The following is a 12,968-nucleotide window of genomic DNA, read 5'->3' on the forward strand; positions in this document are numbered from 1 at the left end:
ATTTTCAAAAACGATTTCAGTGTAAGTGACTCACATTGAGTAGTATTTCCTCAATCATTTAAAATTGACTTAAATTCCCCAACAATAATCAGTTCTGACAATTTCAGGCCCTTCTGTACATTATTCCAGGAAGAAGTGGCAGCAAATTTAAAGGCTTTTTTACATGATCCTTTTCTAACTCTGGGGACCAACATCTGTAGAATATTTTGAGAGTGCAGCTATACTGATCTTTGGTTTTTACACATGTATGTACACTGATAGGGAAGAACCAGCCCAAGGAGAGATTTATACATAAAAGCCAACCAATTTGAAAGTCTGTGATACAGAGATGGACACTTGGCAGCAGCATACAAAGTACAGTGGTGTACAAGATAGGCAGTAATAAAACGTAAAGCAGTATACAGTATCCAACTTCTTTAGGCACTGCTCAGGTTCATTCATATAGAGCAGATTGCCATAATCCAGTAAAGGTAAAAAAGTTGCCGAAATCAAGTGTTTCCTTGTCTGGAGGGAGAAACAGGAAACTTACCTCAAGTTTTAGCTTGGAAACAAGGTGTTAAATGTGTGATTTGAATGACAAGTTCTGATCAATAATATTACCTAAATACTTATAAGTTGTGACCATTCTAATTTTGACTGCTTGGGCAGTTGAGATCTTTGGAAGATTAGATGGCAACTATTTGCCATTTAAAAATAGCATGAATTTGGATTTGTCTCTATTTAACACCAACTCAAGTTGTGTTAAATGGGACTGAACAACATCAAAGGCAGACTGCAGGAATTCAAGGGTTTGTCCCACTGAAGGAGATGAGCAATAAATAAATGTACCATCTGCATAAAAATGGAATGCAGCATTTGATAAATTACCACAACGATTATTTACATATATGGAGAACAGCAGTGGTCCCAGTATGGACCCCTGAGGCACACCCTTTGATACAGGGAGGAAGGAAGAGGAAGAACCAGCAAACTGGACACATTGTGTTCTTGCTGACAAGTGATTTGAAAATCAACTTACAGCATGCCCAGATAAGCCAATACTATAGAGTCTATCTGCCGAGGTGACATGAACAACTGTGTAAAAATTTGGAGGATTTGTTGATTAAGATATATCAGGCTTTGGTTCAGAGTCTTTAAGGAGGTTTCAGGAGTTTTTGAAAAGGTTGTAGAGGCCTTTGAGGAGGTCCTAAAAGTCCTTTGACAGAACATGAGAAGTTTCTCGGGGTTGATGCAAAGAAGATTCTAAGAATTATTTATGGGGTCCTGAAAAAAGTTCCAGTTTTAATGGAAGTGATGCTTGTGGTGTGGAGAATACATGGGTCTTGACAACAAAAGGTTCTACATGGGTCCATGATGTGTTCCTTGCAGTCTTTGAAGGGGTTCTAGGGGTCCTTCCTGATATGGTTGTACTTGCAAAGGTTCCAGGTGGAACTAAAGAGGCTTAAGAAGTTAAAAAACAGACTCAAGAGATGCTGGAGGAAGTCAAAGTGGTCTTTAAGGAATACCAAGTGGGTGTTTAATAAACTGTTCAGGTTGTATGATTAAGAAAGCAACACTCATCACAGTGGTAGAAGTGAAATTATGTCAACGTGTTTATACATTATAATATAGTATATCCTAATGGAGTTCATGTTTAATATGGAACTGCAGTGTAGGTTTGATCATCTCTTTTCGTAATAAAATGTCGTAGAGTTAGGAACAGTAAACCTGCCTGTTTCCAGGTCCCTCTGACTTTGATTTGATTTTACTTACAGTCAAGTCCTTCAATTCATAACAAAACATCTAAAACGACACTCATGAAAACTTCTACACAAACTGAGTTTATTCTCAGATGAAGTTGATGTAAACCCCTCAGAGGCTGCTGGTGTTGGGGAAAGTTAGATCACTGTACCAAGTCCCTCAGGTCAAAGGTCATTTCATCATGTCAACATGTTTGTCCGTGAGTCAGCTTCACATTAGCCACAGTTTCCACTAATTCCCTTTGAATCAAATTACAGTCAGAGCTGTGAACCGGTGAGACCAATCAGCCTGGGCAGACCTCAGCACTGGTTTCACTGGTCCACAGAGGGCTGAGGACCATAATGACCTCCCTTCAGACTCCTCAGGATGGACAGATACTGAAGTTTGTCAACAGTTTGACTTGTTGCATTTCATTTTTGAGTGAATGATGAAATTAACAGCAACAGTATAATGTTAGTTTTAATATTATGATTTTAACAACCACATGTACTGCTGAGTAGTTTAATCTATAATATTTTATCAGTTGATATATGACATGCAACAAGGGTCCCCAGGCAGAGTGGAACCAGGCTCTGTAACCTTTCAGCTGCCACGACGCTCCAGCTTCCTGTTGCTTCTACTGCTATACTAAGCACAAGTCAAAAGTCTGGGTCCTGATTGGTTCACACCGCCTGTTGTACATTTCTCACATGTTTGAGGAGGTCATGTGACCTGACAGCAGTGCATCCAGCACAGATATCAGATTAAAAAGACCCTCTCTGGGGCAAAGTGATGTTCAGTGCTACTAGCTTACAGCTACAGATGAGTGACGAATGAAAGGAAAAACCGGTCCAGGTCTGAATGCTGGACCCCTACAGTGAGGGGGTCTGGGGGCTCTGTTATGCTATGGGGGGCATTTTGCTGGCGTGATTTGGGTCCACTTGTCCCCTTAGAGGGAGGGTCACTGCTAATCAATACAAAGTAGCTGTGAGTGATCAGCTTTATCCTATGATGAAACATTTCTATCCTGATGGGAGTGGTCACTTCCAGGATGACAATGCCCCCATTCACAGGACACGAGGGGTCACTGAATGGTTTGATGAGCATTAAATGATGTGAATCATATGTTATGACCTTCACAGTCACCAGATCTCAACCCAGCTGAACACCTATGAGAGATTTAGGACTTAGACAGCGCTCTCCACCACCATCATCACAACACCACATAAGGGAATATCTTTATGAAGAATGATGTTCATCCCTCCAGAAGAGTTCAGAGACTGTAGAATCAATAAGAAGGCTGACGAACAGTGACCCTTTACTTGGACGGAGCAGAGGAGAGGCAGACAGCGGAGGAAATGCTCACAGTTATTGGATGTCAGGAAGCAAATTTGTCATTGCACAGCCATCCAAAGGTTGAATAACATTATTCTCAGTAGCCATTGCAGTGAGTTTTATCCAGAAGCCTGGTTTTACATAACTACAGGTTGGTTAGGCTAAAATCCATTATCTGTGGTTGGCCACTCAGAAAACATTCAGCCAATCAGAGGAGAGGGTCATTGAGCAGACACAAAACAGCCTGTTCTTGGTAGAGCTCCAGAGACCCGCCACTCTCTATCTCAACTCAACTCAACTTTATTTATAAAGCACTTTACAAACAACACAGTTGATCCAAAGTACTTTACAGCACACAGAGGAAAGCAAAAACAAAAGAAAGAAGACCAAAACACAATATAGGCAAAGAGAAAAGTAAAAATAAAAACAGAATGAAGAAAATAACAATAATAGTAATATTAATCCTAATAACAAGGCACATGGTCACACAAGGCACACAGAGACAACACAGACATACAAAGACTTCAGCGGAAATACTTGAGTTGGTTAAGTTTGGCACAGCTCTGCTCTAGTCCTGGATCTCTGGACAGACAGACGTCTTTGGTCAGAAGATCTCAGGCCTCTGGCAGTGTGATATAGGGATGGGAGTTCTATTATATAAGAAGGTACAAGACCATTTAACCCTTTGTAAGCACACAGCACAATTTTGAAGTCAATTCTATACTTAACCAGTGCAGGGAAGCGAAGATGGGGGTGATGTGGTCCCTTTTTTTGACCTTGTTGAAACTCTTTCATTCTGAATTAACTGGAGACGGGATAAAGAAGACTGAGTGATACCAAAATACAAAGAGTTACAGCAATCAAGGCGGGACGATATGAAGGCATGGATGACTTTCTCCAGATCAGTGGTACAGAACAACCTGATTGATTTATTTGTCAAACTCGAGTGCTGAGTCAAATATGACTCCAAGAAATAATGTCAGTTAATTGTTGTGATCCAAATAATAAAATTTTAGATTTATTCTCATTGAGTTGGAGAAAGTTTGCAGCCATCCAGGATTTAATGTGTTGATGACTGTTATTCAGGTCAATGAGTTTGTTGCAGTTATTTGGTTCTAGGGGACGTAGATCTGTGTGTCATCTGCATAACAGTGAAAAGAAAGGTTGTGTTTTTGAATAATATGACCTAATGGAAGCATATAGATGGAGAGCAGGATTGCACCAAGTATAGAACCTTGGGGGACACCACAGGAGATGAAGCCTGAGGATGAGGAAGAGCTACAAATTGAAGCAGAACAACTACAACACCAACAACAACAACAACAACAACAACAATAACAATAGATACATGACTAGCAACAACAAACAGCAGTAACAGCAGGAGGACAACCCAGTCAGCGCGGTCCATGGGGTTTCCTGCGGATGAGAAAGCACCAAGAACTTCAGGGAAGAAGTCAAGTTACTAACATGCAGTAATGGTAAATGAATACATACAGAAGGAGAGGAGGAAGAGGAGAGAGGAGCTCAGTGCATCATAGGAAGTCCCCCGGCAGTCTAGGCCTATAGCAGCATAATTAAAGGCTGGTCAAAGGCGAGCCTGGTCGGCCCTTACTATAAGCTTTATCCAAAAGGAAAGTTTTAAGCCTACTCTTAAACGTTATATCTCAACTGTTATTGCACTTCATTTTTGTGACTACACTTGCATGTGCAATTTAACTTCAGCTGATACTTTCACAACTGAAACATAAACTCCTTCCAGCACTTCAACTTTAACTGCCACTGTAACGTCTTTCAGTGTTTCAACATCAACCATATCATTTAAATGTATTTATTACTAGACGGAAAAACACTCAATTATTCTAAAGAAATTATTTCCATTTCTATTTATTCATCCATTTATCAATCCTTTTGTAACTCTTTGAAATTACTTTAACTGTCATCCACAAAAAAATTACAAATTTTCTTAACTTTGGAGAGTGTGCAGACAGAACTGTGGGAGCGTTGATTCCCTGCTGGACTTGACATGAATGAGGTGGGAATGGTCTGTTGAGATTCTCCTGTCATGAAGACACATAAAGCAGCAGTCTCACGTTAGTTACTGCAGCAGTCTGCAACACAAGGTCACATGTGGTAAACTGTGTGTAATAATTGTAATAATAATATTAAGGTGTCATTTAAGAAATCTGTACATTCAGTGAAGGTGCAGACTAACTTGATTGTGAGTTCATGCTGCTTGTGAATTTATTTAACGTATATGTTTGAAATTTTTAAAAGTGAAGCATTGTTGTCAGTGTGAAGCTCGGCAAATATGAAAATAATGTCAGTGATTTTCAGAACAATGTCTTTGAACAAAACAAATTATTTGTTTTGTGTTACAGAATGAGAATCACACTTTATTATGAATTGCAAACTGGTTTGTCGCCTAAAACAAGAATGACGGTAAATTCAACTTTATCTTACTTCATTTTCAGCACGTATATACACATTGGCACTTTAAGATACTTGTACTTCATGTTAACTGCGATGTTATACACTGTTATCATTACTGCCAACACATCACTCATTGTGGTTATCTGTATGAACAGAAGCTTACATGAACCTATGTACCTTTTTCTGTGCAGCTTGTTTGTAAATGAACTGTATGGTAGTACAGGGTTGTTTCCATTCCTTCTGGTTCAGATCCTCTCTGACATTCACACTGTTTCTGCTTCTTTCTGCTTCCTGCAGATTTTCTGTTTGTATACGTATGCAAATGTGGAATTTTTCAACTTAGCCATCATGTCTTATGACAGATATCTTGCTATCTGTTGTCCTCTACAATATAACACACGTATGACGTCTAACAAGGCATTAATCTTTATTACTGTGATATGGTTGTACTCGTTTGTGAAATTTCTTATTACTTTATCCTTAAACATCCGTTTGCCACTTTGTGGAAACATCATAAACAGTTTGTATTGCAATAACTACCTAGTTGTTAAACTGGCGTGTTCTGAAACCAAAGTGAATAACATTTATGGACTTTTTGGTGTTGTTCTTACCGTCATAGTCCCTCTGTTTCCAATCCTTTTCTCTTATATGAAAATTCTTAAAGTTTGTTTTTCTGGTTCTGAACAGACCAGACAGAAAGCCGTCAGTACCTGCACACCTCACCTTGCTTCCCTCCTTAACTTTTCTTTTGGATGTTTGTTTGAAATACTTCAGAGTAGATTTGATATGAGCAGTGTTTCCAGCGTGCTGAGAATCATTCTGTCGCTGTATTTTCTGATCATACAACCACTTCTGAATCCTATCATGTATGGACTGCAAATGTCAAAAATACGAAATACATGTAAACACCTGTTCTGTTCTAAAATGTGGGCTTGCCATAGAGATACTATGTAGGTGTGTTAACAAAAGAATCAGTAAATATTTCACAATATATTGTCTTAAAATGTTCAATTAATTAAAAAAAAGAGATGTGAATCTGGCTAGTGTGGAAGGTAGTGAACTGAAATAATGTTCTGGTAATGAACTTAAAGAAAACATGTAGTCGGTAGGAAATGTTGACTGCTTGATTACTTGTAGCTTTTATCATTATCATATAGAGGAATATGGAATGTGCTGTTTCTGAAAGGTGAGGAAAGTGTGTAACTTGTATAATCTGAGTGACAATGGACCAAATATGAGCTGCTTTATAGACTCATTCTATGCCTACAGATGTGCATTTTATTTAACAAAATAAGTTCACTATCCAAAAATAATGAAGGAAGTACAGGCTGAGAATGCCATGATGTGAATTCATCACTGTTCCATCCATCAGTGAATCCACTGCCATCTCTGTGTGGACTCCTGGAAGTCCATTCTGACTACCAGGCCCTGTCACCAGCTGATCAGCCATCAAGACACAGTTTGCCCCAGAAACAGGAAACTTAATTTAAGTTTTAGCTTGGAAACAAGGTGTTAAATGTGTGATTTGAATGACAAGTTCTGATCAATAATATTACCTAAATACTTATAAATTGTGACCATTTCAATTTCGACTGCTTGGGCAGTTGAGATCTTTGGAAGATTAGATGGCAACTATTTGCCATTTAAAAATAGCATGAATTTGTATTTGTCTGCATTTAACACCAACTTAAGTTGTGTTAAATGGGACTGAACAACATCAAAGGCAGACTGCAGGAATTAAAGGGTTTGTCCCACTGAAGGAGATGAGCAATAAATAAATGTACCATCTGCATAAAAATGGAATGCAGCATTTGATAAATTACCACAACAATGATTTACATATATGGAGAACAGCAGTGGTCCCAGTATGGACCCCTGAGGCACACCCTTTGATACAGGGAGGAAGGAAGAGGAAGAACCAGCAAACTGGACACATTGTGTTCTTGCTGACAAGTAATATGAAAATCAACTTACAGCATGCCCAGATAAGCCAATACTATAGAGTCTATCTGCTGAGGTAACATGGACAACTGTGTAAAAATTTGGAGGATTTGTTGATTAAGATATATCAGGCTTTGGTTCAGAGTCTTTAAGGAGGTTTCAGGAGTTCTTGAAACGGTTGTAGAGGCCTTTCAGGAGGTCCTAAAAGTCCTTTGACAGAACATGAGAAGGTTCTCGGGGTTGATGCAAAGAAGATTCTAAGAATTATTTATGGGGTTTTTAAAAAGGTTCCAGTTGTAATGGATGTAATGGAAGTGATGCTTGTGGTGTGGAGAATACATGGGTCTTGACAGCAAAAGGTTCTACATGGGTCCATGATGTGCTGCTTGCAGTCTTTGAAGGGGTTCTAGTGGTCCTTCCTGATATGGTTGTACTCGCAAAGGTTCCAGGTGGAACTAAAGAGGCTTAAGAAGTTAAAAAAGAGACTCAAGAGATGCTGGAGGAAGTCAAAGTGGTCTTTAAGGAATACCAAGTGGTTGTTTAATAAACTGTTCAGGTTGTATGATTAAGAAAGCAACACTCATCACAGTGGTAGAAGTGAAATTATGTCAACGTGTTTATACATTATAATATAGTATATCCTAATGGAGTTCATGTTTAATATGGAACTGCAGTGTAGGTTTGATCATCTCTTTTCGTAATAAAATGTCGTAGAGTTAGGAACAGTAAACCTGCCTGTTTCCGGGTCCCTCTGACTTTGATTTGATTTTACTTACAGTCAAGTCCTTCAATTCATAACAAAACATCTAAAACGACACTCATGAAAACTTTTACACAAACTGAGTTTATTCTCAGATGAAGTTGATGTAAACCCCTCAGAGGCTGCAGGTGTTGGGGGAAGTTAGATCAATGTACCAAGTCCCTCAGGTCAAAGGTCATTTCATCATGTCAACATGTTTGTCCGTGAGGCAGCTTCACATTAGCCACAGTTTCCACTAATTCCCTTTGAAGCAAATTACAGTCAGAGCTGTGAACCAGTGAGACCAATCAGCCTGAGCAGACCTCAGCACTGGTTTCACTGGTCCAAAGAGGGCTGAGGACCATAATGACCTCCCCTCAGACTCCTCAGATACTGACAGATACTGAAGTTTGTCAACAGTTTGACTTGTTGCATTTCATTTTTGAGTGAATGATGAAATTAACAGCAACACTATAATTTATTTTAAATCAGGATAAACACCGTGAGATGAATCATCTCATTTTTAAGGGGGTCTCAAACAAACACTCAAAACAAATGGAAAATGGTACAAGACACTGATATATAACACAACGAATAACAGACAAACAACAAACAACAAACTGAATGACAAAGAGAAAAAAAGTGTTACAACCTCAAGGGGAAAAAAACTAACCAGTCTATAGATAAAGAAACATAGGTAATCTGTTTAGATTTTTAGATCATTTTTAGATAAACAAAATGATGACAGAGAGCAGATATTTGCAGATAACTTATGCCAATCGGAAGGAGCCTGAAACATAAAAGCTAAGGGACTACAAAGAGGATCTGATCAGAACGTCTTAGTGAATAATTTGACATATAAGGAACAAAAAACTGTTTTAGACAATAAAGATATTTAGAGTTAATGCATTTAAAAATAAATTGGTACCAGTGAAATTGATGTCTTATATCAAGATCTGAGGGTGTCTAACACTGTGCAATGGTGTGTAAAAAAAGAACAACCCAGTACAAATATGCAGTGTCTGTTATATATAATACAGAGGGGATGAGATCAGTTTTAGAAGCATTATGATAAACAATGTCAGTGTAGTCCATTATTGGTAATATAAGTTGTGAAACAAGTCTCTTTCTAACATTAAATGTAAAGCAATGTCTGGAACTATACAGAACACCAACACCAAAATCTACTTTTTCATGACATGATCAGTGTGTGGTTTAAAGGTAAGTTCAGAGTCAATCCAAACATCTAGATATTAAATGTTTTCTACTTTCTGAAGAAATCTACCATCATTACAAGTTAAAAACCAAAGAGTTGGATTTGGAGTAGAGGTTCTGTCTCACACCAAGAAGCACTGAATGGATTTCTGATGCACTGAGTTTGTTAGCTGACAACCAAGTTTGTGGGGTATTGAAATCAGATTGTAGGGCCTCTTGAATTTGTGATATAGGAGCTTTTGATTTAATCTATGATGATGCATCATATATTATCAGTTGATATATTTGGTATCTCAAATCTTAATTCGAGTAACAGGTTTTTCATATTTGTGGATTGCTTCCTGTCTGTTTGTGGGCAATGTGACATTTGTGACTTCCCTCCTATTTGTTTGTGGTTTTTAGTCCAATTCGTACCACAGCAGAGCTGTAGAAAAAACCCACAACTGTGAGGTGCAGTTATTAGCTAAACCAGCAGGTGGCGACATTCCCTCACATGAGCTGACAGTACTACAGTCTGTACTGGAAGACGCTTAAACAAGAGTCTACCAAGCATCCACATTCGTACAAGAGGAGACAACAAGGAGAGGGACAGCAGCCTGGCTTCAACAATAAAAAAACAGATAATACAATAAAAAAGCTGTGTTTGCGCTTGTATCTTGCACACACCCACCTGGCTGCCAAATACACTTAAGTGTACTTAAAATGTAAAAGAATAGCAATAAGCGCATTTAAAGCACATTATTGATGCATTGAATTTAGATTTTAAAAAGTGTATTTATTTTGTGTTTTAATGTACTGTGTTAAAGTGTACTTTAACCCAGCTGTATTTGAATACTCTTATAATAAGTACATTAAGATGTGGTGCCTTTATAGTTATACTTTCATGTATTCATTAAAAAGTGTACTACTTTTTAATACCAAAAAATGTACAAGTATAATACCTTTAAGCACACTTTAATCATTTTACATAAAAATATGCTGTTAGTACACTGGAATGCAGTATCCTGAAGTGGGCTTTATGGAATATATGTGAAAAGTACTTTATACACTTTTACAAAGCTATCTTTAAATACTACTGACAGACAACACTAATGTGTATAAATATCTATTTTACTAAGTATCATGTAAATAAATACAATACTAGTGCATTTTGAATTTATTGTGGCACACTTTTAAGTACATTGTTTGAATAAACTTAAAGTTAATTTTAATCAAGTAGTATTTATTTGTACTTATGAAAAGTAATTCAATATGGGCTAGTATTTTAGTTGCAATTTAATGCATTAATTATAAGTGTATTATATGTTAATACCAAATAGTGAACAAAAAGTGCATTAGTTTTAAGAACACTTTGATCATTTTACATCAAAGTATGTATGTTGTAACATATATTAATCATAAATAAATGTGTACTGGAGCTGACCCTAGCACTAGCTGCTAGTTTGGTTAGCACTTTACAGTCTATGGTTAACTGTGATAATGCTAATGCTAATTTTTGCTACCAAAAAACAGGCTTAAAACCATCAAAACAAAATGTACTTAACAGAAAAACTGAAAAACAAAAAAAACTGATCTGACTCTAAGATCAACTGATCTTAGAGGGTCTTTTAGAACAACCAAATGCTGAACAAGACTTTTTTAGGCAACCAATATGTTACAATAAACTTAAAACTGAAAACACACTATGAAATATCGGCAGCTACGCCTAAACTCTATGAATCTGGGGTTATGCCATGGTTACGTTACGAAATCAATGTTGTTGCTGTGGTGGTGACTTGTCAATCACAAGGTAGCCACACCCTAAAGCATATGCTGCTTTATCATCTATTTTACTTTTAACAAGACCATAATTTACAAATTGAAAATCATAGTGTAGTGAAGAAGACTTGAAACCAGCGATTGAGACTATAAACTCATTAGGAAAGTATTTACTGACGTAATTAATCAAGTGAGAAGTAGGGTCATTTTCTTATAGATTTCTATACAATTGGACTTCTTTTTGCAACCAGTGGAGTCGCCCCTGCTGGCCATTAGAGAGAATGCAGATTTCGGGCACAGACTGTTGTTCTGTCTGCTCATGTGAGGGAATGTCGCCACCTGCTGGTGTAGCTCGCAACTGCACCTCACAGTTGTGAATTTTTTCCACAGATCTGCTTCAGTACGTATTGGACAAAAATCCAAAAAGAGTTAGGAGGGAAGTCACAATGTGTGTGGATCCACAAATACTTACATATCCCTTTACATGTATTTTGGTGGTGAAACTATTTACATTTACAAAAACTATATCATTTTTTAATGTGAAATTAAAATATGTGCTACTATACAAGTAACCCGATGAAAGGGGCTACATGCAGAGGTTGTGGGATATATGGATGCTTTGAAACCCAACATCTAAGCTGACAAAGAAACAATTACTAGCTCAGTGTTCCAACATCCGCAAACAGCAACTGCTATCACAACTAGAGATTGATGAGGTACAATGAACATGCTACGGCAGGGGGAGCCAGGACGACAGGTCAGAGGGGAGATATCATCATCCTCCCCACACTCCGAGATTGGGTACCAAGTCCCAACAAGCCCTTAACACAAGGGCGACTGACCTAAGAATGACTATCATGACTAAGCTGGACACCCGGTACCCTTGTAGCCGATTACCAAGGCTAAGTGACAAAGTACCCTCTGAAAGTCTGCTAGAGGACATGAATACAGCACTACGTACTATCCCTACTACTCTCCCTACATCCCATATGTAGAGACCATAACTGGGACCATAACTGAGACCAATCAGCTGATATACACCACAGCAACAATGATCCTAGAGATGCTCGGCTAACACCATAAACCACAAAGAGCATTACCCCCCATGGAGAGGGAGGCTGGAGGCCAAGATCAAGGCGACACAGAGAGAAGTTAGTCAACTCTCAGAGCTACAGAAAGATGTGGGGACAAAAGTGATACCTTGGAAGTACAACAAACTGTCAATATGTGACGCACTGGAGATTGCCAAGCTACCTGCCTGAAGAGATACACAGGAGAAGCAGAAGCCAGGAGAATAAATAGGATAACATGACAACAGTCAATAACATGAAAACAGATCCACCCAGCGCTGAGACTGAACAATACTGGAAGGAGGCATCACATAACACCAATGCTCAGTGGCTAGTGGATCTAAGAGCAGACCACAGCAATCTCCCAGAACAAGATCCAGTAACCATTACAATGGCTGGACAGCACCGGGCTCGGACATGATCCACACCTACTGGCTAAAGAAACTAACTGCACTCCATGAACGCCTGGCAGCACAAATGAACCAACTGCTGATGGATGGGACCCACCCAGAGTGGTTAACCCACAGGTGGACAGTCCTGATCATGAAGGACCCCCAGAAGGGCACGATCCCATCCAACTACTGGCCAATAACCTGCCTCAGACCAGGGAGGCCTGGTCTGCCAGACCTGGATGCCTGGATGCCTGTGCACAGGTTGGTCTTAACTACAGGTCTTGACTACAAGAAAGCTCATGACTCAGTGCCACACACATGGATACTGGAATGCTTGGAAAGAGCCATTAAGAGCCTTCATCAAGAACT

General features: G+C 38.6%; 1 protein-coding gene across 1 annotated transcript; it reads left to right on the forward strand.

Moving 5' to 3' along the window:
• Positions 1-5,487: 5,487 nt before the first annotated feature.
• On the forward strand, positions 5,488-6,438 carry LOC121898331 (olfactory receptor 11A1-like). Its single transcript, XM_042413326.1, has one exon. It carries the CDS (start codon positions 5,488-5,490, stop codon positions 6,436-6,438), a length of 951 nt encoding a protein of 316 aa, XP_042269260.1.
• The last annotated feature ends 6,530 nt before the right edge of the window (positions 6,439-12,968 follow it).

Source organism: Thunnus maccoyii, chromosome 6, assembly GCF_910596095.1.
Source record: "Thunnus maccoyii chromosome 6, fThuMac1.1, whole genome shotgun sequence".
In the NCBI taxonomy this organism is placed as follows: domain Eukaryota; kingdom Metazoa; phylum Chordata; class Actinopteri; order Scombriformes; family Scombridae; genus Thunnus; species Thunnus maccoyii.